The sequence below is a fragment of the Alexandromys fortis genome, unplaced genomic scaffold, assembly GCF_014885135.2.
Source record: "Alexandromys fortis isolate MF-2015 unplaced genomic scaffold, M_Fortis_MF-2015_v1.1 scaffold_60, whole genome shotgun sequence".
Classification (NCBI taxonomy): domain Eukaryota; kingdom Metazoa; phylum Chordata; class Mammalia; order Rodentia; family Cricetidae; genus Alexandromys; species Alexandromys fortis.
Genome location: NW_026067946.1, coordinates 7,731,541 through 7,757,478, shown reverse-complemented (window position 1 = coordinate 7,757,478; position 25,938 = coordinate 7,731,541). Strand labels below are relative to the sequence as shown.

Genomic DNA, 25,938 nt, shown 5'->3' with positions numbered 1-25,938 from the left:
TAGAAAAAAAGAAAGAATTTAGCGTAAGAGATTATCTTAAACCACATTTGGTCCTTAAGATTTATCATGGCATCGAGTTGATACACAAAAGCTTTCAGCAGCTATTCTCCTAATCTTAGAACTACAGAGCCATATATATACACAGAGCTCTGCCGGGAGGGCCTGGAGATTAACCTGGTCCAGAGGCTGGAGCGTAGCTGGGTTCACGTTGGCTCTCAGTATCTTCAAACCCATGCACAAGTTGCTTGGTATTCAACGTGCTACAATTGATAATTTGAAAGACAAGATGGAAGGAAGGTAAAATTATTTCCAGAACTGTCCTTCCTTTCACAAGACCACAGTAAATTAAAGCACAAATGTACTCAAACTGAGGTTGACACTTCATGCTTCTGCTCAGTTGTTTTTGTTCGGGGTTTGGTTGTCTTTACAGTTTTTTTGCTGCCAATCTCCCCTTGGAAGGGGAGCCACAGAATCGGCAACTCAGGTGTGGGGCTATATTTAAACCTCCCTCTGTGTGAGCAGAGTACAAGGGTCTTTTTGTCTGGAATTCCGAAGAAAGAGAAGAAAAGAAACACACTCAATGGAGGAGGTGGGGGGCTGGTGGGGGTAAATCCAAACAGCTCATTTTCCCTTGAAATAACATTGACTTTTTCTAAAACGCAGGAAGTCCTGGGGCTGGAAAATTATCCACAGCTTTAAGCCAGGACCTCAGGGCTCCTGTGCAGACTTTCAAACCTCCTCATTAGTTAGAAAGAAACAGGGGTTGGCTGGGGGAGAGGAAAAGAAAGCAATTATTTGTAAGACTCATATATGATACGTGTGTATATGTATACATTCAAATATGCACCTATACATACAGACTCCATTTCTGACGAGTCTATTTACTTTGCGTTCAGAGAAAACACAACAGAGAAAAATCAAAACGGTTCCTCACATGGAAATGAACGGCCAAAGCAGGGGGTTGGCTTACAGATTCCCGTGCCTGCTTCTGAGCCAGGCATGAGCTTGTGTGTGAGAAAAGGCGTGTGTTTGTGTCGGGGTAGTGAAGGGGGGAGCGAGGAGCCCGCTTTACCAACAGCTGGCCTGGGCAGCTTCTCCAGCTTCAGTAGGGTGCCAGCATCACTCTGCCCTTTAATTTCGAGGCCGTTTATTGCATTCGTTTATTACTTGCTTGACTTTATGAAGGCACTGCGGCCAGGCCACATTATGAGCCTGGAATTGCCTGTGACATTGGTATTGGGCTTGAGATGAGTGGGAGAAGCCTTTCCTTGCCCCCTTTCCCTTCAAAACTTAAGTAGAAGCTGAATATATGAATTGTAAATTAACCACTGATTAATATGCACTGGCAGCTCCTCAGAAAGCTCTCAGATTGCCCCCTTTTGGCATGGCCTGTTTATGTTAATTAGGAGTTTAGAGATTAAAAAGAAAGAAGAATTTACAAAGTGGATAATAATAAGAAAGAATTGGAAGGCGTTCTTGCCACCAAACCCCATCAGTCCCCAGGGTTCTGGATGGGACTTGGCTTTCGATCGCTGACACCAATTGTCTGGGAGAACTGGGAAGCCTTTTAAAAACAATTCCATGAGTGAAATCTCCTTCTGGACAGAGGCTATCTTTTTCAATATCCCAACGACCACATGGCCCCAGTGGATAGAAATGGTGCTTTATGGTCTACTGTAATCCAGGGCAAAGGAGCATTTCCAGATGCCCGTGTGCATCCCAATACTCACACGACGTTCTTGCACCTGAATGTAGCGATTTGAAGGCAAACTCACTTAATCCTAGGACTTCCTCTTTCCCAGCCCATTGAACACCACTGAGTTGTTTGGCCAAGGCTTGAGCCTCAGGGAAGGACTCAACTTTAAATCCTGCTAACGTGCTACCCAGGAACCTGGATGTCTCAGGGTAGTGTTGGGGAATGTGATATTAAAAGAAGAGGCCCTACCAGCCTGGTCTACAAGAGCTAGTTCCAGGACAGGCTCCAAAACCACAGAGAAACCCTGTCTCAAAAAACCAAAAAAAAAAAAAAGAAGAAGAAGAGGCCCTAAAGACAGCGACAACAAAACTCCTTTCGGAATTTTTCAGAGCGGGTAAAGAAGGGAAGTGACTGGGTGTGGAGTTATGCAGTCCACGTAAGGGTGCTGTACACTTGACCTTCAAAGAATGGCAAGTCTGTTCTGTGGCTTTGGGAAGGGGCACACTCCTTTCTCCTTTCTGTTTCCCCTTCTCCCTTTCCTTGAGGTGGAGAGTTCAGATGAAACTGCCTTGGTTTTAATGAGCTGGAATAATGAATGCTTCTTCCGCGACGCAACACCTGGCTTCTAACGCAACAGCTGCCCCAGGCCCGCAGCCCACACCTATGCTAAATCACCGGCCACAAGGGCTGCCTGCTACCATTTCTGTTCCCAGTGACTCCACTGTGAAGAAAACGTGACAGGAGCTACCCAACCCGACCTAGTCCTCACAGGTTCCATGTTTGACTGTTTGGATCAGCATTTGATACATTGTCATATAAACCTAACTTTGCTTTACAACATGGAGGAAATTAATAAGGATACCAAAGTAGGAGCTGCCATGCTTCCAAAGAGGAGGTTGCTGAGCCCTCACTGGAATGTTCTGAAATGAATACCCAGAAAGGCCGCTCTCGGGCAACAGTTATAAGTTATTAATTCACAACAAAGACTTTGATTTCCCAGTGGGCAGCACAGGGCAGGGAGAAAGTGGCTATGTGGCCATTCAAGCACTGTAGCCTTCACTGGGGCCACTTAATCCCCATCTTGGAATCCTTCTACAGGAAGTGGGGAAGGCAGTTACTCTCTCTTAAGCCTGTTTCTGGGATCCAGCAAATTAACATTAATGAAGTTACGACGATGTCTTTTACTTCTACAGACATACCAGCATGAATAGCATCTGTGAAGGCTTCTCTTGGTTGTTGTTGCTGTTTAAGTGTTCAGTGTTGCTTTCTGTGGCCAAGTGTGTGCTCGGCTTGGGACATTTCCATCACACTCAAGGCTTTTCACTTTACATTACGGAGATTGCCACCCATATCTAAACTTCCAAGGAATCTGGTACTGATGTTATTTTAGCCACTCTGGTCCTGGGTTCACAGTCATATACAAACATCATCTGTCTTCTTCCCATCATGAAGTAATTTACCTATTTAGAGTCAGGTAAGTGACCAGAGGAACATTTGGGGTGGTCCTCCTCGAATGAGTTCCATACCCCAAACCTGGTTGGAATGATGAGAATTGGTGGCCTTGGGCATCTCCTATGAATTGTTTCGTCTCATAGGTCCACGCCTTGTTGGAACCACTCTGTGCTTCCTAAAGACACATCTCATCTGGCAGAGGGCACATAAAGCCAGAGGAGCTGTGGAACAGCTGAACCATGGGCAGGATTCGAACAAAAGCCCAACAATTCCATGTGGCCCACGTCCGAGTGGCATTCTTATGCCTTAGGATATCAGCATGTCCAGATATTATTTTCCAAAGGACAAGAAATGCTTATTATTTCTATTCTTACTGTTAAATACAAACCACTTATGAACCATACACAGTATTGTATTTTCTCTGGTCACCACTATCAGTCTGTCAAAATAATGGCAAATATTCAGTGCAAATATACAAATAGGCATAATATAGACACACACCTCTGTACACTGCTTAATACATGTTGCTACATCCAAATTGATTTGACAAACAACTACCAAGTGGTAGAGTTCTCGGCTATGTACTTGGGTAAATATTTGTATATATGTTCAAGAAACACGGTGGATTATTTGAGCTGTAAGCTCTAAAATATGCAATTATTTCTCCAAAAATCCCCAAAAGGCTAAACAGACAAGAAAAACACTTGAAAGAATGATTACTTGACAAACACAAGCAGCTTTTAGTTTAAATAGCATAGTTAGGAACCTCAGGTTCTTCGAAAGACACATGGCCGGTGAGTAGGGACTAGAACCTTTGGTTCCTGCAAAGATGCCCGTGAGGATGGTCTCTTACCGAGCAGCGACGTAGAGAGTTCTGTTCATGACCATGATCATTTGGATGTCCAGCCTGTGCCTCTGTGTGGTGTTCCGTCCTGGCTTGTGGCCCACAAACACCGGATACTGTTTTGTATCTGTGAAAAGGAGATGGGGTAAGAGAGGGGAACTCAGATCAAGCCAAGAATCAACGGGGTGGTGTGAGGAGGGGGGTGGGCCCCAGAACAAAACCATGTTTAATTCAAACCATGCCACCGTTTCCCATCTCCAGAAAAGCTGCTATCTCAGGAAACGATGTGAAAGTGTTCCTTAAGGACGATCGGGTTACACTTCAATTCCAGATGATAATAAACCCAGTCTTAGCATTTCTGAGTGTCACCGTTCCTGAGGGCTAAACTTGCTGGTCCACCCTTTGCACGGAGGTGCTCTTTCTTCCCCCAGCTTCCTTTTCATCTTCTGTGGAGTGCTAAGCCTGAGGAAGGCAGGCTGCCAAAGATCTTGTCTCCGGACAAAAGTATTTCAAAGCTGCCTTCCCCATCAATCACCGCAAAGGCAATGTGGTCTGGAGGCGAGAGCCTTCATCCAGGAGCCAGAAGAAAAATACAGTCTCCACAGGCGCCCGGGTGGAATAATCTACCATTGAGGGCGGCCCTGCTAAGTCGGTTGGCATTCTAGGAACTGTGGGAAGTGCACTCTGGAGCTCAGCCATTGGCTGAGCTCACAGAAAAGTGGGCTTTGACAGGAGAGGCTCAAAGTGAGCGTAGCCAGTCGGGTGACCTGGCAGGGTCCGTGAGCACATTGCTTTCCTCCCGTGCTCTTTGGCTGAGCCTGTGATGTGTAATAATATCTGACCTTTAGAAATACCTGGATCTCAACATCTCTCTGTTTCTAAACCTATAGTCTCCAGAGCATTGGCAATCCTCCAAGAAGAGGAAAGAAAGATGAGTCACATCCAAAAGGCCATGTTTTCTGGTGAGTTACAGGGATGTAACTCTGAGTGGGAAACCACTCACAGGTTCGTGCCTGGACGGCTGACTACACTTTAACCTTGAGGGATCTGGGCTTTCTCACGTAAGTGTTACTAGAGAGCATCCATATATTTTCCTCCCAAACAAGTCAGGGGTACAATTACCTTAAGCTTTTCCTTCCATGGTTCTTTGATTTCAAGTACCTGGCCATCATAGGCGTTGCTATGGTAACTCCCACATCTGTTATCATGCTATTGTGTGACCATTAATGATTGTCAACAGCATATTAGGACTGGGGTCCCTATTGTAGAGGGACAGCAAAAATGGAAATCTTATCTCGAATACATGGTTATTTGGTTCCTAATCCAAAGTATGGGGAGCTTGGCTATTAAGGAGGGATAGCATTGACCTTTGACCTTTTGACCTTTCACTGTTAACATATCCCTGTCTTGGCTCCTCATCTTTGCACACAAAATTATCTCCTTTCTCAGAAATTCCAGCTGGAAGCTGAGCACTGGGATAGCTACTTAATAGCCTGCACATCTTTCGGTAGGTTTCGCTCAGTGTTTGTTTTGGGATAATACATGGAAAATGATACTTGGGGAAGCTGCTCTTTACCTTGACTGGGATACAATGGTCATTTGGAGGGCAGACAATAAAATAGGAAATCGGATGTTCTTTCTAAAACAGAAGTGAAGGCGTTCCTCTTGGAGGGAGTCACAGAAGTTTTAACTATGTCAGCATCTACCGCTGACCAAAACTGGTACCGAAACGAAGTTAAGCCAGTCCTTCCCTGAGACTAGCAAGCTTGAAAGCTTTTTTTTCCTCTTAAGTATTTCAAAACACCTGTTGTTATTTTCTGTCATGCTTTATAATAATACAGGTTACAGATGAAAACACATGACACTCTCGGTCCTCAGATGACAACAGTGTTATCCCCTGTAGCTGGTGTGAAGGCAGGAGCATGGCTCCGTGTGTAGGGAGAGACTTCATCTGGAGACTCAAGGGACAATTCTTGATGACGCTCATAACGGTCAAACCATCCATCTTATGAAATGACTTACCTTTTCTTTTTTTGTTTTGTTTTGGTTTGGTTTTTTTTAAAGACAGGATTTCTCTGTGTAACAGCCCTAGCTGTCCTGGAACTAGCTCTGTAGACCAGGCTGGCCTTGAACTCAGAGATCCTCCTGCCTCTGCCACCCAACTGCTGCCGTGTGACCTACCTTTATCAGGAGCACACTTTACAGTTCCTGGGCCTTCTCCCGGATTCCTTTTTACTATGGGGTTGTTAGTCTGCCGCAAGCTAAAATAGCCTCAAAAGCCAATGCAAGCAAGCAGGTGAGCGCGTGATACTTACAGTTGCCATGCGAAATACTGATTGGCTCAGAATCTTCTGGGAAAGCAGCCCCAGTGCTGTGTAGCAGTGTGAGACATAGCAGCAAGGCTTCTGGCCTCATAGTAGTTCAGCGGGGAGACTTATTTCTCTACTTCACCCTGCCAAAGAGGAAAGGACGCTTCTTAGTTTTCGTTGTTTTTTTTTTTTTTTTTTTTTCTTTTGCAAGTCAGCTTCATTTAACTCCATGAAACGCAATGGTCTTGAAGATAATTCAAGACAAGAGCCTTCTGTGTTCTGCCTTGTCCACAGTGAATTCACTGGTTACAGTATTTTACACAAAGGCAGTGCCCAGTACCCACTGCGCCCAATGTCATCCTGGCACCACACGCTTTTGCAAAGCTTTTGTGAAAAGCCTCACTCACTTCCTTTGACAAGGCCATTACAGGCCACTGTGGCTATAATCTCACAATTATGAAACTACGGATTCCAAAGAGTATAAACAACTGAAAGCAACTTTTTTCCTTTTCCTTTAGAGAAGTCAAAAACTGCCATCTTCCACGTGGGATTTGTTTGCTGGTTTGTTTTAGTCAGCCAAGAATCACTCAGAAATGTGACGGCAATGTCGGTAGTGAAGGACGCTGATATCCAATGAAGCTCTAGAATTCCAGCTCCATTGTAAAAGTCAGAATACATGTCATACTGTGACCTCAGGACAGTGCAATGCTACCATACCTCTGCCTCTAGCATGCCACACACATATGCACATACCACACACAGCTGACCCCATTTTCTTATTGCCTGTGGAACCCCTTAGTTAGCTGAGATTTTTCAACTCTTGTCTATGCCATTTTGCAGCCACCTTAGAGCTAAATAAAAATTACACAATCTATCTTTTAATTTTAATTAAAATATAATATTATTTTCCTTCTTGCCTTTTCTCCCTCAGTCCCTCCCATATCCCCCTTACTCTCTATCAAACTCTCTTTTCTTTGCTAAGCGTGCATATTTATGTCAATGCATAAATAGACAAATGCCACCTGCTGAATCTGATTGGTGTCACTTTACTATATGATTTTAGGGCTGACCACTCCATATTAGGGGCTCATCCCTGGAAAAGTCTAATTCTCATTCTCTCTCTCATCAATTGCTAGCTGCCTGTAGTTCGTTGTCGTGGGAGGGGTGCACAGATCTATTTTTAAAAAGAAGCACACCATTTCCAATTCTGTGAAGAGAATCTGAACTGGCATCTTGGAATAGCATTGCTACCGTGTAAAGAGAATCACATCTCTGTACATTTGCTCTGCAATGATACTGTCTTGCTCGGCTGTATTCTGCTAGAGCAGATTTTATGTGTAGAAAGGTTCTTCTACAGCTTAGCAATAAAAGTCCCAGGGAGCTGCTGGATACAGCGAACACAGCCTCGTGCTACAGTAAATACCACATCCCTCTCAGGGGTATTCCAAATAAGCATTGACGTGTCAGGGAAATTAATGTAAAATGGGGTATCATTTCATCTTTTTTAGAGTAGCATTCTTTGAAACAGCCTGCCAAAGATTATCTTTTCTGAACAAAGCTATTCTACAGTAGTCCATCAATCATGTAAGATTTGCGTTTAGAAATGTCAAACCTAGTAACCTAAATGTCTTTGAAAATTAATTTGGCAAACAAACTGCTAACTTATGCTTTGTGGAACACCACTTAATATTAAATACCTATGTCTCTTTTCTTCATGCCAAAAAAAGCATTAACAAGTCCCGGGTGCATTGTAGGTTATAATTTCACAGACACAGCTGGGTCTTAATCATTTCTTCAACTGAAAAGTGCTCATTAATTAATTTGCTTTATCTTGAAGAAAAAATCAAAGAGGGGAAGAAGTTGAGAAGAGCCTAAACACTTCCATATCTCTATCTCTGATGCAAAGATTAAAATTGAACTTGGAATGATTTCTTGTTCGCAAAGGCGATCCATTACCAAGAGACATAGCGTGTATTTACAGGACAGTTAACAACAGGTCCATTCATTCCTTTCCTTGCCAGTGCTCCCTAATCCGGGGCATCTGAACACAAAGGAAAGACACTCTGGGGTCCCCCCCTTTGCTTCTCAGGAGCCCTGTTCAGTATAACATTAAGGGGCACAATCAGTAACAAAGAGTAACTAAAACACAACACACATCGGCGGTTACACTTGGGTGAGGAAATGTAAGGCAAGAAGCAGCAGCGGCAGCGTTACCAAGGGCAGAATTTCAGCATGAGTTCCCAGCATGGCGCAAGAATAAAGGAGACTTAGAAGGCAGAGCCGCCTTCCCGTCGAATGTTGGGAAGTATACAATATATGCTATTAAAGATTTTTTTTCTTGACACGACTAATGAGCCTCTACCCTTCCACAACCGCATCCACCCCTGCACAAATGTCCTACAAGCTCAAGACAAAACCCTGCTTTTTATTCTGTCTTAATTCTTTCTACCTTAAGATTACATGGGGAAAATTCTCACGCCCTAGAGCTGGCAGGAAGAGCAGTGCAGAGAAAGCCGTTATGCAATCCTGCAGCTTCTTTTAAGGCTTATGTGTAGTCAGGATCACCACTCAGATATGTCACTGACGGATCTCCAGGTTTACAGTTGGGCTCTCTGCCAGGAAAGAAGAGCTGTTTTATGTGCCCCTCCATCTTCCCATCGTCAGGTGCTTAAGCGCGTCACAGGGATGAACGTGGTTAACGTTAGCCAGCCTTACCAAGTTGGCCTTGTGGGACCAGCATCTCCACACATAGATGAGAGGACGCTGCCTGACTTAAGTCCACGTGGTTACCCCGCTCACTGTCTCCACGTCCAGCTGTAGGAAATATGTAAATACTATTGGACCTGACCGTACAGATACAACTTTTGTCTGTTTTGGGACACACAAGGGAATCTTCCAGAATGTTCACGTCTAAAGAAGGGCTTAACGGTAAGTGGAAAGGATGTGAAAAATATGTCTTGGAAATCCTAGCAGTGGCTTGGGATAGAGGGAGGAAATAATGGTTGTAGTGATGGAGCTTTTTCTGGCTCTGAATAGAGGTAGGAAATAATGGTTGTAGTGGTGGGGGCTTTTTCCTCACGAACAAAGTTAATTGCCATGAGGTTCCAGCAATCCCTTTAAAAACACATTTTCTACTGACATCATAGGAAGTTCTAACAATAATCAATAACTCACATTATTAGAAGGAAGGACATGCTAAGAGTGTGACTCTAGGCAACCCAGTCAGGTTGGCTAGCTCTCTGTTTTGTCACCTGCAAAGAGAAAGGACAGGAAATCGTATGGCTTCTAAAAGCCCTCAAGATTGAGACTGTATTCCCATAAGAAGGGAAGAAGAGAGGAGAGGGGAGAAAGGAGATGGATGAGGAGGCACAGCACGGGTGTGTGTGTGAGACACTGAGCCAGGCCACCTCACTGCCTTTTCCAGGCTAAGGCAACCACCCAGCGGCGGGGAGAAAGAAGAGTCAAAGGAGCAATCAAGAGCCCAAAGCAAGAAGAGGTCCCAAGACGGGGACAAGAGTCAGGCTCTGAGATCATGACAAGCCAGGTTGAAAAAAGTACCAAGGACTTTAGAAGTCCACTTTTCAAGAGGTCTCCTCTCTTCCTCTAGCTCCTCCTGACTGTCCCTCACAGTGAGGAGAGAGAGCTGTGGAGACAGTCTGTGTGCCCACGGGCGGTACCATGTGTGATGAACAGGAGGGGGTGGGGAGAAAACCTTCTAGCCTTACTCTAGTGCGACAGTTCTCAATCTGTGGGTTGTAACCCATTTGGGGTATAGAGACCCTTTCACGGGGGTCACCTAAGATCACCGGAAAACACAGATACGTTATGACTCATAACAGTAGCAAGATTACAGTTATGAAGTAGCAACAAGAATAATGTCATGGTTGGGGGTCACCACAACCTGAGGAACTGCACTGAAGGTGGCAGCATTAGGAGGGTGGAGAACTGTTGTTCTAGTAGTGTAGAAGGCTGTGCACACATTTCGTTGGCAGGGGCCAATAGCTACCAGCATGCCAAGTGTCCTCATCTCAACGTCAAGCTCTAGTACAAGTCTGATAAACACCCCTAATGCGCCCGAAGAGAGTGTTACTGTCAGCACCTAATCATAGCCCGAGTTCAGTTGGTATTTACACTGGGAATAATCACATCATTATGGCAATTCTGATAGACAGGCCTTATCATGTCCAAATAAAGAAACTGAGGCCCGGGCAGGAGGCTAAGTTACATTTCTAGGTAGCGCCCAGCAGACATTTACAGCACATTAGGGAAAAGGTAAGAGCACAATAATCAAAGGGGGAGTACTGGCTCTCAACCCCAGATCTGTGTGACTGCAACATTTATGTCCTCCCTAGGCCATGAAGGAGTGGGAACAGGGGAAGGGAAAGGGAAGGCCTAAGTAGAAGCTTCACTTACGATAATAACTGAATACCGGTTGATGTATCTTTGCTTACAGGGATAGATTAGCTGAAAGTCCCTAATGGCTTCAGTCATAAAAATCCATAAACTGAGTACACAGTCACTCTCAAAACATGTCGGCTCTCAGGCTCACTCCACCTATGGGCCTGTGATCGCAGGCCCACGGTGATGGGAAGATGGCGAGGTTTCTCCACCACCCATTCAGAAGGAGTTGATGATGTCAGGACACCGCTGTGGTAAGTGGGACAACCCGGGATTCCTCCTTCCTGCCTCCCTTGAGGGTGATGTTTTAAAGTCAGATGTTTCACGGAAAGTAGTGTCATTTGCTAAGGGCAAGAACGAGGCTGCCGGGCTGGAGAGATGGCTCAGAGGTTAGGAGCCCTGCCTGTTCTTCCGAAGGTCCTGAGTTCAATTCCCAGCAACCACATGGTGGCTCACAACCATCTGTAATGAGATCTGGTGCAGAATACAGTATATATAATAAATAAATAAATTTTAAAAAAAAGAAAAGAAAAGAACGAGGCTGCCTGCACAGATTGGCTCCCTCTCAAGCCGGAGAGAAACCTTCACCTCCGGAGGGGTAGGGAAAACAGGTGTTTGTGCAGAGAGCCCGGCTCACTGAATGCTGGAGACCCATCAGAGATCAGAAGTGCTGATTCTTCTCCCACTAGAAGAAAATGTGGAGAATGAATGAGTGTTTAAGTAGTAGGTGTCCTTCACTGACCTGGGCAGCCCTTGCTTTGAGGACTGGAGGCAGCATGAGAGGGATGCTGCTGTCCACAGGATGTGGCGTTGGGTGAAAGAACATTTCCAGAACGGAATGAGAATCAACTCAAGCCCATTGATTGTGGTAGAGATGGTCACAGTGTGTAGGCTTTGGGGAACCGTGAGCTAGAGCCACCTGCTCAGTGATGTTTGCATTAAGAGATGAGGAGAAAAATAGCTCAAGACTCTCAATAAAGCATCATTTCTCTTCTTCCTTCTCAGCCATTAGCAGAGACATAAAAGCACCCAGTTGAGAGGAAAGGGAAATGCCACAGACCTAACTTCTACACATTTTGGAGAACGATGATGGCCTTCAATGGAGGCTGGTGATAAATAGAGTGTGTATAATAGATGGTCCATTTCGGTCTGCAACCACGGGGCACAAAGGCACAGAAAAGCAGCTGTGAATTCAGAAGTCCTAGAAATTGTTTGTTTATTTGCATTAAGGCTGATAGATATCTACGATCTTCCAGAGACAACAAGGCATGTGGTGGCTTCTCTCTTATGTCCTTGCTTCCCCCCGTCTCCCCCAAACACACACCTGAGCCTTCAATGGACTTTGCTGAGATGCTTCAGATAGAATCTAAGGGCTCATTTACTCTTCACCACTTCAGTCATGATCTCCCCAGGCCTGAAAACACCGAGGCAAGAGATTTTGATCTCCAGAAATCAGCAAGGCCCAACCCAGCATGCCCGTGGCATACCCAGCTTTTTGCCACCCCCATCTCTTTTAAACTTAAAAAAAAAATTGCTGAACTCAAATATCTGCTCCAGCTGCAGAAACAAACACTCCTTTCATCTTACTGTTAAGAAAACTGAGACCCAAAGAAGTGGGGTCGGTGGCCAAATGTGGAATTTAAGGAAAAGTGGCAAAGCCAGACGCAGTTAAGGGCTCCTGCTCCTCCGTGGAACCCTCCCAACGTGATGCTGCCTTCTGAAAAGGAGCCAAAATTCATTCATTTCTCCTTGGCTTGTTGCCTGATGTTCATTTGATTTTCATCTCACTGGCTCTGTTTTCTACCAGGAGCCAGGCACTGTGCAGAGATGCTGACGCGGGGATGGGAACCCCGCGAACATGCTCTGGTCCTCTCTTGCGTCCCGTGGGTCTGAAAGCTCTTGGCGTCGCACCAAAATAGCACAGGACTGCAGCCATAACTGTTTAGAAGTAGTTAAGATTTCACCTTGGGTTTTGGGGTTGCAGAGGTTAAGTGGAAGCTTGGGGAGAGCCCAGGCAGGCTTCGCAATCCTTACTGTTGCTCTACGAGTCTACACAGTTCACTGTGGTCCCCACGCCAAGCCCAGCAAGCAGACAGCTCCATGCTGATTGGACTTTGGGACACTCACTTTGGTCTAATTCTTGTACTGGAAGAATATTTGCTTAAGGAAAGTCAAACATTTGTCCAGTGTAATGGATGAAGTTTTTTTTTTCTTTACACCAAATTCTTGTAAAAGTATTGTAACTCAAAATGAAGACCGTGCCTGATGACTTTCCGGACAACGGCTGCTCTAAGGTACAAACTCAAAATGTCACGATGAGTGGCCAGACGTGGGTCAATTTACATCAGTCTCCCTGATTTTCTATACTTTTTTTTTTTCAGTAACAGTGAAGCACATTAGATCTCAGGCACTATCCCCAGCTGCTTAGAAGGGTATGTGCAGAATGACTTGAGAGGAGAAAACTGCATAAACTCAGTGCCTAGAGCTTCTCATCATCTGTGTCAGCATGCAGGGAGGACGTAAACTCAAATAAAGCAATCACTATGTCCTACTAATTTATCCCGTTTTTCTCTCGGTACAGTTAATAGAGAACAGAAAGCCACAATGCTAACCTCTGACCCTTCCTCTCCCTGGCCTGCGGAGTTCCCACCCTGTGGGGACGTGTTCTTTCCCCACTCTGAAATGGGCATCAACTTCAAACATGGCTCAGAAGAAATCCAAACAACCTGAGAAACAACCCCCCTCTGGACCCTGTGTGACAAAGGACGCTACCAATCATGACTGACTGAAGCTTTGAAATTCTACAAACCCCCATTGTTTCCTTGCTTATAAAGGTTTGTCTTTGTTAAAATAGTCTCAATTAGAAACAGTGCAGTGGGTTTCTCTGCTGTCAAGTCCTCGGGGGCGGGCGGCCTATGCCACCTGGCCTTCCCTTCCTTGCCATTTCTCTTGCGGTCAGGTCCTCGGGTGTTGGCTGCCTATGTTACCCTGCCTTCCCTTCGCTGCCTCTTCAGTGACGCTCTGATGCTTTTCCTGCACTCTGAAAGCCAAAAATAGAACTTATAATTGACTAATGGCTTCTGATTGTACAAGAAGAGACATAATATCATTACAGGGAGTGTTCCTTAATAGAGCATCCTCCTCGGGAATGTCTCGACGCTCACAAGAGTCTTTCAATGTCTGGGTACGTCTACATACACCCACAAACAGATGAGACAGGAGCACTGTTTCCCAAATTTCTTTACATTCCTTTGGCTACTTTATTAACTTTTTTAAAAAAGTGGGTTTTGTGCTAATGATTTGGATGAAATCGCAAGTCCTCACAGTTAAACCTATTATTGAATGGGGTTGATTCTGCCAAGTCTGCCCAAGTTCATACCATTTCGTTGGCTGTGTTCACGTCCTTTCCATGTAAAACAATGACTCATGAGGTTGACTTTACTTACTGAGAGCAAAGTAACCAAGGACTTTCCCAAAGGCAGTTATCAGTTTGCTTTGGGATGGAGAGAAAGCCTTTGTTAGTTACCCAAATTGGAGTCAACTCCGGTCACGCCATTCCTTCAAAATGCTCACTTAATTATTTTTTTTAAAATAAGAAGTCTTACCTTCAAAATCAATAATTATTCCCAAACATCCTGAATAAATGTTTCCTTAAGGCCAATGAAAGAGAGTTCCAGGAAGCCGGGGCTTTGTTTAAGTGGCTCCATGACCTAACAATGTGCTTCTCTTCATAGGTGACTTAGGGGTCAGAACACAGATCCAGAGTTATAGCCCTGTTTATTGGAAAGTGACAGGGCGCATCGAGGTGGTCAGCATCTGGACAAACCATTTTGGTGTCGCCAGCTGTTTTTAAACCTGTCTCAACTCTCCCTAAGTTTAAGGGAAAACAATATTTGCTGCTCCCTCCGCTTTCCTATGTGGCAAGCTTGCTGTGGAAACACAGGCCCTCGGCCTCTTGCAGGCGACTACAGACAAAACCAAACAGGCCTCCTGAGAGCCAAGACGTTTTCCTTACTCATTTGGCATCCCAATTTGACTTGAACTAGCATGAGGCCGTTTGTTTACCGCCTTCAGAGTAAATGTTTACACTTTACACCGTAAAACTATTACCAGGCTTAATTTTTGCTACATATTGCTACAGACCTGATTTGAGTATCTGTCCCTTTGCCGTTTTCCCATCACCTGCTAAATTTTAAATTCTGAAACATACGTTTTTTTCCCAAGGCTTAAAACACAGGAGGCTTTGGAAGAGCATGCAAACAGAATGCAGAGAGAAAGCTCTTAGGACAGGGTTGCCAAGGTGGTGTTGCCGAGACGCTCTGATCATCACACAGCAGCTCGGGAAGTTCAGAAAATTAAAAAGAACCTCTTAACTGATTTACTTTCCTGACGTCACGTTGTCCTTCAGGAGTCATTCAGAGATTGCTCAGTGAGTTGCCTCTTCCTAATTTCCGCTACTCTGTGTTTTTAACAGCAGGTTTCCAGGCTCCCCTCCCTGAAAGACACCAACTGGAAAAGGCCTCCACAGAAGGGGAGGGGCTCATGAAGCTGGTGTCGGGTTGGCAAGGTGGATTTTAAAGTGTCCTATGGGGACGCCATAGGACTAACAGAAGCAGAGGGGGCTGCTTCTCTAGGCTTGACACCCCTCTCTGTTTGGGCGAGCTTCATTTTCTCTCACACCTGACCTCAAGTTCGGGGTGCTCAACTCATCTTTTGCATATGTCACAGGCTTTTCTGAATTGGTGGTGAGAGCTGCTCCCAAGCAATGTCCATAAATGTCAGCAGAAATCTCTTTCCTCTACGGAACAATGGAGCAAAGGACTTTCCCAGGGCCAGCCAGCGCCCGGATGGCAGTAGTTGGCCAGCACTAGCTTCTTTACATGTTTGGGCATTAAATTCTCAAACACCTGCAAATTTTATGACTCTTCTCCTCTCCTCCCCCACTCCATTTTTGGAGGGTGGGGTAAAATCGTAAGTTATTGAGCTAGGAAATAAATTTGGAATTTTGGATCCCCAGAATCTTTCCAGTGGACAATATGGGCTTGAAAGACACACATGCTCTCTCCTTGTCTTGGTTACTTTTCTATTATGCCATCTCGAAATAGCCCCTGATGAGAAAATTAGCCATTATTTTTCAATTAAGCTTCAGGCAAATTCTTAGGATAAGGGCAAAAAGCAGCCATATTCTTTGCCAAACTATCACAAAAGTGGGCTCTATCCCAGTTGCTATTAAAAATCCTGCTTTTCTCTGAGTCTCTTGTCCACCTGGCTCTCAGCACTGTCTTCCAGGCTCCTAGGATGGCCTGTTATTAAGCCCTACTTAGTGCATTCAACTGCTTTTCTAGTCCAAAGTCCCAGAGTTTTCCATATCCCCCCAAACAAAACAAAACAGACAAACCAAACCAAACCAAACACAAACAATCAACAAACAAAAAACACAGTTACATCTGCAACACTAATAATCCACTTTCTGGTACCAACGTCTATCCTAGTTTTGCTTGTTGGCTTTTCTAGTGCTGTGATAAGCTACCGTGACCAAGGCAACTTACAAAAGAAAGTGTTTAATTTGAGGCTTACACTTTCAGAGGGTTAGAATGCAGAATGGTGAATCAAAGTCATAGCACCAGGAACAGCCGAGAGCTTACATCTTGACCCATAAGTTGGACTCAGAGAGAGAGAGACTGAGAATGACCCACAGTCTTTTGAAATCTCAAAACCTGCCCCCAGGGGCACACCTCCTCCAACAAGGCCACACCTCCTAATTCTTCCTAAACAGCTCCACCAACTGGGAACCAAGTATTCAAATATATGACGAGCCTGTGAGGGTCACTGTTATTCAGGCCCCCATACTCCTTTCTCTCTCCACTCACTCTCTCTTTCCTTTCTTTCAAAGTGGACACTGAGTATCAGGCACAATAGTAATCAATTTTAACTATGAAGTAAACAAATGGTTAATATCCCATAACCTGGGCGTGAGGTTAATTACTATAGTTCAAATTACCTGGAGAGAAGATAACACATGGTTATCACAATTAACCCTTCAATCAAAAGGGCAGTCGCGGTTCTTATAACTAATAGCACAACAGACAATCACTGTAATTAGAAACTCCGCTAGAGAGCTCTAAGAGGAAAAGTGGAATTGTTCAATAAGCTTGACTATGATGGGCAGAGACCAAATTAATGTGCAGGGGGTCAAACAAGAGAGAAATGACATTTTTAGAGAGGAAGGGAGTGGGGGACACCTGGCAGCAGGAGCCCAGGCTCGTCCCCATCTGGCAGCAGGAAGAACCAAGCGAGCACTGGCTTGCTTTTCATTGAGAGGAGATAGAGAGGCATGGAAAAGGAGATCTGAAAGCCTCCAGTGCCCTGGCTACTGGGAAGCAGATGTCCACTTGGGTTGTCTGGGTTTGCCCTGGTAAGGACTGGAAGGTTGGGATAGACAGATGCAAGCCCACAGCTGGGGAGCTTAGAGGTGAATCATGCATGAATATTATTTCAGAAAGGAGATAGTCTGGGTTCACTTTGGATAACTAAAACACTAAGAATAACAACGGTCTTCCTGTTTAGTTAACAGTCTTCATCCCGCCAAAGAGAGGGGAGAAAAGCCATCCTCAAGTGTGCTGCAAGAATAGGCAGATAGGCCCCTCACACATCTATTTAATCAGCTCTTCCCAGAGGCACCAAGGCATGAGATAAAGGCTAAGCATTCTCCAGCATCTTCAATGCCGAGAGAGCAGGTGCCACCTGAAGCCTGGGCGAGATTTCCATCTCGCTGCAAGTGAGGGGTAGAGGGATGTCTTTCCTTCCAAGGTAATGAGAATCGTTATCAGTGACAGTTCCACTCTTTGAAAGTAATTTTATTCCCAAGGAACATTACTCTTGTACCTCACGGATTATTCTCCCAGTGTTTGGGGGGGAATTACCAGCAAAAAATATGAGGCACGAGAAAGCACCGTGCAGGCGTGTAAACCCTGAGCGGAGATGTCATTCACAATATTTGATAAAGCGCAGAGACGGCCCGTGGTAGCGGCTCACTGCGTTTGCTCCCTCACTCTTCCGGACACGCTGCTGGAAGGGAAGCAGGGAAGCCCAACCATGGGCTCTGGAGCATTCCGCTCTCTGAAAGCCTCTTGCAAACCAAGGCAGATAGCATATATACAGCTACAACTACACTGCAAGGGTGAAAAAGGCTAAGAGGCCGTCCAGGTATTGGCTGTAAATCTCAAATGCGTGCCCTAGTCCACTTCCCTATGTGCAGCTACAATCTCCTTACTCTAACCCAACCCCCTCTCCATCTGGGTTTCTGCAGGAGCTATCTCTAATTCATCGTCCTTCAATTTAATTTCTATATGGCAACTAGTGGTCTTTTTGGAAAAAAAAAAGAAAGAAAGAAAGAAAGAAAGAAAGAAAGAAAGAAAGAAAGAAAGAAAAAACAACAAGAACAACAGCATAGGTGACATCATGTCCCGCCTTGCACAGAGCTCTCTGATGGCTTCATCCTCCATTCACAACAAATTAAAAGCCCCATCCTGAGCACGGGAGGTATCACCTCCTCCCTGCCTTTTAAAGTTCCATTCCACAAGGTTCCACCGGCTCCAACCCACTGTGACTGGCCTTCCACAAAGGCCGCTCTATGCAGAATTGCTGTCCCGTTCTTTTGAAGGACCACGCACCAGGGTTTATGGAAGTAGCTCCCTGTCATTCACTTAAAACATCACTTCCTCAGAGCGGCCCTCCTTGACCTCTAAAATAGCCTCACACCCTTTTGACTTTCTATCATTTAATTCCCGATTTCTGCACTAGACCTGAACCTAGACAGCCTTTTCATATTTATATCCTGGTTTGCCACTGTCTGCCCATCTCTTACAGAATCTAAGGTCCACGTGGGCACATTAGCTCGAGTTATCTCTGCCATCCCCTCGTTCTAGGAAAAAAAAGGCCTATGTATCATAAACTCTTAAAAGATACTCGCTGAATAATGAAAATTACTGCAGACAGTTTTTGAAAGACTCCTGTTCAAACAAAGCAAAGACATTGTCAAAAGCAAGGATAGGTATTTTCGGCTATCTGAAGAGGAACCCTGAGGACAGTTGTGAGACAGAAACTGAGTAATGGGCACCAACTGGGAGGAAATGGCTTTGTGGGGAACAGAGAGGGATTTCCCACAGTCCCAGGAACACCAGCAGGAGTTGGCCCACATTGGGGTACAGTGGATCCAGGTGAGTGGAAGGACAGAAGAAATCGTATCCAGGGGACTCAGACGGAGGACTTGGAGCCAAATTACACAACATTTATGGTCTCTGTGGAGAGTTTGCTTGCCTATGGTTCTCACATCCTCTGACAATCCCTCCTCCCACATCCTGGGAAAATACTGCCTAGAGCAGGAAGCCACAGAGGGTCCGGCAAAGACTCTCTGGGCAGTTGCTTTCTTCTCCTCTGCTGAAGAAATAACATGTCCAGAAGCAAAAGACCTAAAGCCCTCAGGCTTTGGCCAAGTGTCGCTCCTTCAGCTTCTCAGTCTGGCCATGTATGGTCATGGGTCAAAAGCCAAAACATGCTTGCAAAGAGACAGAGAGGTCAATAATGTAATTAGTAACACGGGCTATGGCAGAGGTCTCCGAAGGTGGGGACCTACAGCATCCGTACAATTCCGCCTCATTTCACTCTAGGTGGCCGAGTCCTGGAGGGTGGCGGGTGTGTGGCCTTCCAGGAATGTCAGCCACTGGTTTGATGCTGAGACTCAATTGTCAATGACAAACAGACCCCATGAGCTGATTTAACTTCTTCGCTCTTGTCTCAAATCCCTTCCCAGTGACTCATAACTTTCTCCTGACATCAGAACAGCTGGGCCAGCCAGCTGGAAAGAAGACATCCAGATGTGGCTGGCTGGAGCTGCAGGGGCTCTGAACCCTCATTCAGACCATCCCAGTGGACCACGGGGTTAGGTGTTTCCCTCTCCCCATGTGGGTGGGAAGAGCAGCTCTGTCTGACCGCTTTCATTCTTTAGCACACAAGTGTGTGAAACAGTGCACAGCGGCTCTTCTTTGTCTACAGTTTCAGGATGTTTTATTGGGGGGAAGGGGGGTGTGGGGGAGGAGCGGACAGACCTCTGCCCAGTCCTTCTGCAGAAGGTATAAGAGATAACCTGACCAGAATGTACCACCCACCCTAAGGCACGGGCCTCACACACAGACCTCAGCTAGAGTATACAGGAAAGGCTGAGAAGTTGAGGGGCAGGGAAAAGAAAAGGATCTGGTTGGGAGAAAATAATCCAAAACAAAGACTTCTTTGTCATGCTAATATAAATTTAGGCTAGTTGATTGTTTTAAAAGTATGAACTATGTGTGTAAAATTCCCCCTTCAGAATAGCTTGCTTGGACAAAAATCATACACATTGTTGACTGTTGGTTTGAGTATTTTTGAATATTTTAAAATTTCAGTGTTTGAAGCCCTACAATGACTGTAAAAGGGGCTGTTTTTGTTAATGAAAATTGAGAAATGAAAAACGTGCTGTGCATATTTGTTCCAATGTGTAAGCATCTAGTCACAGTGTCTCCGAGGGAGGATGATAAAAGGTCACAGAGGGAATGAAATACGCTTTTTATATTGCATTCTTTTGAGTTTTATTGGGGGGTGGATTCTTATACTTCTTTTGGGGGGGGGAGATGGGCAGACAAATCTAACTACAACTGTATTTAAAACAAAACAAAACTCCCCACAACTTCATCTCCAGAGGCAAACCTGAACTTTTAGCCCAATATCTGCCAATTCTCCACCCCCAGAATCCTTTCACAGTGTGTTCAGCCTCTTGTATGCTACATGAATGGCTGTCTTCCTCTATCAATGTGGCCAACTCAGAAAGGCAGAGCACAGGAAAATCCAAGGCAAAGAATCCGTAAACTCAAGGCAACTGCTCTCTGTTTTCTTCAACATAATGCATTCCTACTTTATGTGGGGTCTCCCCTCTCCTCTTCCTGAATGACTGTTTCTGCACACATGCCATGATCTCTAACTTAACTACCTTTGTTCTCACTCACCTCCTGTGCCAAAAGAGAAAAAAAAGAAAAGAAGAAGATCCAATCCATCTTTGGAAATATACGCAAAGGACACTTGCTGCTTAGAAGCTGAATGGATGACCTTTCTCTGAGATAGTCTTTGTAGAGTGGTCCAGGGCTACGGCACTAACCATGGCAGTGTGGAAAGGTACCCATGGTGTGGAGATAGGATTGTGACGGGTATCCTCTATCCTCTCCTGTCTGAAGGTGGGGCGCAAGAGGACACCTTGGCTGTTTCTTTCACTTGTCCCAGTCACAAACATTGAACTGGACACTAGGAAGCATGAAGGCTTACTTTCTTTTCTCGTGGCATCCCTGATCTTCACGGCCTAGTACATTGCACCGCCTCTGAAGTTGCTTCTCTCATGCAGTACGTCATGGAGTTCAAGGTCTCTCGCTGGGGTAGGAAAAACGGTTTCTTATTCCAGTCTTAGCTCCAACTTGAAACTTGGAGACAAGTAATGTCCCTGAGATGTGGCCTCTCTCTTCCCCTCATGACTCCAGATAAATGACCATGTCCATCACCAAACACGGACATCTGTAACAACCGTTGGTTTAAACCCCTGCCTTTCAAACTGGCCTGAACGTCTGAACTCCCAGGAGAGCTTCAAACCGTAAAGGTGTCCGCACCCGGAGATGGCACCACACCTAGAGATTGGCCTGGTGGTGTGACCAGGGTTTTAGAATTTTTAGTAGATCCCTGGGGGCTTCTACTAGGAAACAGATCCAGTTTGGGAACTTCTAACACACACACACACACACACACACACAAAGGGTTTCCAAACTCTAATCCTAATCCCTTCCATTGCCAAGCTTTCAGACACAGGCAGGTATCATCCCGACCAAAAACCCTGTGCTTAGGCCAGCATCACGAACAGGCTTGAAAAACATCTAAGTTTGTTTGGTGCCCACCTACCCTCACACCAATCCATTTACAAATATAATTTAATCCATTAAAAATTATAGGGAGCGGCGCAGAAACTTCTCGTCCAGCGTGGGGCCTGCCAAGCACTCTTAATGTCAACACAGACAATAGGTGTGCTCGCTCCTGTGACAGGGCTGAGAGAAAACAGGCCTAATTAAGCCACCCAGATACGAGGTCCCCAGCATACTGCCTTAGGAAGCCCAGCTCCCAGCCTTATCAAAACTGCCTTTCTCTTCAACCATGCTCCCGTAGCCTGGGAAATATAAATTTTGATTGCTGATTGCTGCGTTGTTAGTAACTAACTATATATCATCAGGCGCTGGTCACCAGTGTCTGCCCAGGCTTAATTATCTCAGCTGAAGGGAAAGTAACCCCATGAAAGAGCTGTTTTCCAATTAAAGCAGCTAAAATATGTGATTTGTCTCTCTGGTGATATCCGACTCAGGGTCCATTTCATGTTCTTTGTATTATGTTCTTTTCCTCATTACAAGCCTGGAGTTGTGAATCTTGAGCTCCTAGCAAGGAACACATAAATATCAGGAGGGCAGCTGTCAAACCTTGAAATCATCAGCAGTCACCACCAAAGTCCTACCAGTAATTACAGACCTTCCCCCAGCAAATGCTGCAGTCAGGGTTAAAGGCTTTCTGCAGAACAAATGGTGGTCGCGGGTTTCCCTGCTATAGAATCTGGGTAAGGCCATACGATGTCACATGGTACACACACACACACACACACACACACACACACACACACGCAACTTTCAGAAGTTATGCACCAGAAGTCTCATGTTCTACATGCTGCCTTAGCAATTGTTTTACTGACAAGGAAAAGCATTTTTCGGCTCCTATAAAAAATAATTTGTGGGGGGGGGGGTAAAGACATGGTAACACCGCCTCCAACTCTGCATCTTCCCGACCCCATTTGTCTGCACTGTTCTTTGTTAATTCCACGCGAATGGCCGCCCCGCATGCCTGTCTTGACAATTCTTTATCCTGAAAGCTGGTCCAAGAGTTTATCATCTCTGTGACTAACAGGCCCCTAAGCACTTCGTGGGCGTGGACTTTGAATTCTGGGTTAAGAAAAGTATTTGGGGCACCTACTGCGTGAGCAAGCTGTAGATACTGGGATTTACCGGGGAAGAAGTCTCTGCATTCAAATAGAAATAGTCTAGTGACTGGCAGAGTTCCTCTGATGACCAGTGTGGTCCTGAATGGACTGCTTAATCTCTACACTTCAGGTTTCTTAGATTGAAATGGGTTAATGGCACTTCCCTTCCCTTCGGTCATCATTAGGATGAAACGCCCCCAATCCATTTTTTTTGAAATGTGTAATGTACGCTTGGATCTTCTCTCAGTGTCCTTGGAGTTGGCGGTTGGAAAACTCAAGTGTCATTCATCATTGGAACTGTGTGTATGTGCCTCTCACACCTACATGTCGTCATGTATGTGCCTCTCACACCTACACGTCGTCATGTATGTGCCTCTCACACCTACACGTCGTCATGTATGTGCCTCTCACACCTACACGTCATCATGTATGTGCCTCTCAGATCCACACGTCATCATGTATGTGCCTCTCAGATACACATGTCATCATGTATGTGCCTCTCAGATACACACGTCATCATGTATGTGCCTCTCACATCTACACGTCATTGGTTCTTCCCCCCTGAAGCCATTCCATCACTACAGTTTTCATTTTTTCCTGCATCCCAAACTTTGTAACCACAGCCCTTTGTTCCTTGAGCTGGAGTTGGTACAATCTTGTTGCTATTCGGAGTCCAGTGTTGCTATTCGGAGTCCAGTGTTGCTATTCGGAGTCCAGTGTTGCTATTCGGAGTCCAGTCTTGCTATTCGGAGTCCAGTGTTTTAAGGCTATTGACTGTAAAACTTGATGGATATTTAAAAAAAAAAATTCCTCCGGGACAAGGAAGGTAGCATTTTGTTGGGTCCATTTTTCAGTGTCGATGTGAAAAGACAGGAGCCATCTGCAGCCACTGGTGCTGGTCCTGATTTACTTGGCCCAAGGCTCTCTTGCCAGCCACACTACAAACACCTCGGAGCAAAGTCTTTCTATTTCCAGTTCTTTCCAACAATTTGCTTCTTTCTTCATCATTCCACAGCACCTGAGCATGTTCTATGACAGCCATCAAACAGACACTGTTTACTAATCTGTCCACACCACTAGATAGGGAACCTGGCAGAGGGCTCACAAATGCTTGATAAACAGATCAATAAATAGCGCTACAGACCATTCCTGTCCTGGGCAGATTTGTGATTCATGGAGGAGACAGGTGTGGTAAAAACAAACTGCATAATAAAGTATGCACACATATGTAACACACAAGAAAAGTGCCATATACTCTAAATTCTTCTATAATGGCTTAGGTCAACTTGCTTTGCTTCGCTAGGTCGGTGTCCTTGAAGTAAATGGTTCTTATAGTCTGCACTAGAGTTTCCATTTTAAAGGCCTACGGCATATTCTCACCCTGGTACCTCAGCACACTGATGTGTGGTGTTTGTCTTTGTCCTCAAAAACACAAGCTTATGAGATGTGAGATGCGGGGATTCTTAAAGTGACACAGCACCTCAGCATTCCCTGGAACCTCTGACCTCATCACTTTGCTGAGAGTACAGCTGAGTGGATGCGAGGCCCAGCCACAGGAAACACTGTTATTTTGAGAAAACTAAATTTCCATTCCCAAGTTCTGTATTATTAAATCTGTGACCTTATTATTGCATTAGGGGAGATATTTTACTCAATCTTATGGACAATAAAATAAGAACAGAGAGAGATGTAGCTAGTCCAGAATCCCTTGAGTATGAAAAGATGATATTTCATTTTATCTACTCCTGACAATGAAGCTAACACTGTTACCAAAGCTACTACCACAAAATAGAAAATCAAGACGGTAATTGTCAGTCATGCCTAACACTAAACATCTTTTTATCTGGACTTAAAAAGAAAGGCAATTGAGTGGTGTGGCAGCAAACCCCTTGAATCCCAGCACTAGGGAGGCAGAGACAAGTGGATCTTTATGAGATTGAGGCCAGCCTGGTCTATATTGCAAGTTCTAGGCTAGCGAAGGCTACATAGCGATAATGATGGTGTTGGATAAGTAAAACTGAATATGGCTAAAAGATAAGGAAGTATTGTCAAATTAAACAAGTGGATTTAGGCTTGCTTTAAAATGATGATCATGGTGATGATAATGATGTCATATGATAAAACAAACAATCTCTAACGCTTCCATGCAAGAAAATGCATGGGCTTCTTTCTACACATAGGGAAGCATTTCTCACATAAATACTCACAGAAAAATGGGCCAGCAAGGTGGCTCAGTGGGTAAAGGCACTAGACAAGCCTAAAAAGCTGAGTTTGATCCCTAGTCCCACAGAAGAGGCATCCCCTGACCTTCTGCATACACCCACTGTGACACCCTTGAACACACACATGAATGAATGAATGAATGAATGATAAATACAATTTAAGATGCTTTCCGAAAGTGGTCTTATCGCCATGAAATAGGAAAGTATAGGTGAAGTGATGGGGGAAATTCTACCCATCTGCCACCCAAAAGCACCTCATACTTTTTAGCTTTGGATTTACATAAATGTTTTTCCTAACTTGTGTGTGTGTGTGTGTGATATTTGACAACTGTTTCATTTTTATTGTCAAATAAGACACTTCTAGCCAGGGCTTATTATTAGTCTTAGGCTGTCAGAGCCAAGAGCATGGTGAAAGTAGCAAGAGTTTTTTGTGGGGAGTCAGTCAGTTCTGCACAAGGCTACAGATGTGCTTAAGTTACGATTACACAGCTCGGATTTGAGCATCCAAACCTGTCTAACGAATGGCAAGTCCAACTCAGGTGCCACTAGCTAATAACATGTGAGTCTAAAGGGCACAAGGCAGACACGTATTAAAGAAGAACAAATACATACAGAGGAAAGGGGTCCAGACTGTGGGTGGGAATACACAGGCCTGCAGTGCAGCCACTATGAAGACAGTGTGGAAGTTTCTCCAAAAGCTAAAAACAGAACTCCCGGATGATCCAGGTACATCGCTCCTGGGCATGCTTCCAAAGTACTCTAAGTGAGCATGGGATGGAGATGCCTGAAAAAAAAAAAAAAAAATCACAAAAGCCAAGACATGGACCCAGCCTAGATGTCCATCGACAGACGATAGATACACAATGTTTTATTCAGTCGTAAAGGAGAATGGAATTTTCCCATCTGCAGGAAAATAGGTGGGAAAATTA

General features: G+C 44.9%; 1 protein-coding gene across 4 annotated transcripts in view; it reads right to left on the bottom strand.

Annotated features, from left to right (window-relative positions):
• The window catches only part of Sema6a (semaphorin 6A), a 124,000-nt gene that overhangs the window by 54,377 nt on the left and 43,685 nt on the right, over positions 1 to 25,938 (bottom strand). For all 4 annotated transcript variants that reach the window (XM_050149239.1, XM_050149241.1, XM_050149243.1 and 1 more), the window contains exons 2-3: positions 6,308 to 6,444; positions 4,002 to 4,119 (exon numbers count right to left, since the gene is read on the bottom strand). In XM_050149239.1, coding sequence (XP_050005196.1) covers positions 4,002 to 4,119; positions 6,308 to 6,407 — 218 coding nt within the window. In that variant the 5' untranslated portion in view covers positions 6,408 to 6,444. The remainder of the gene's footprint in view (positions 1 to 4,001; positions 4,120 to 6,307; positions 6,445 to 25,938) is intronic.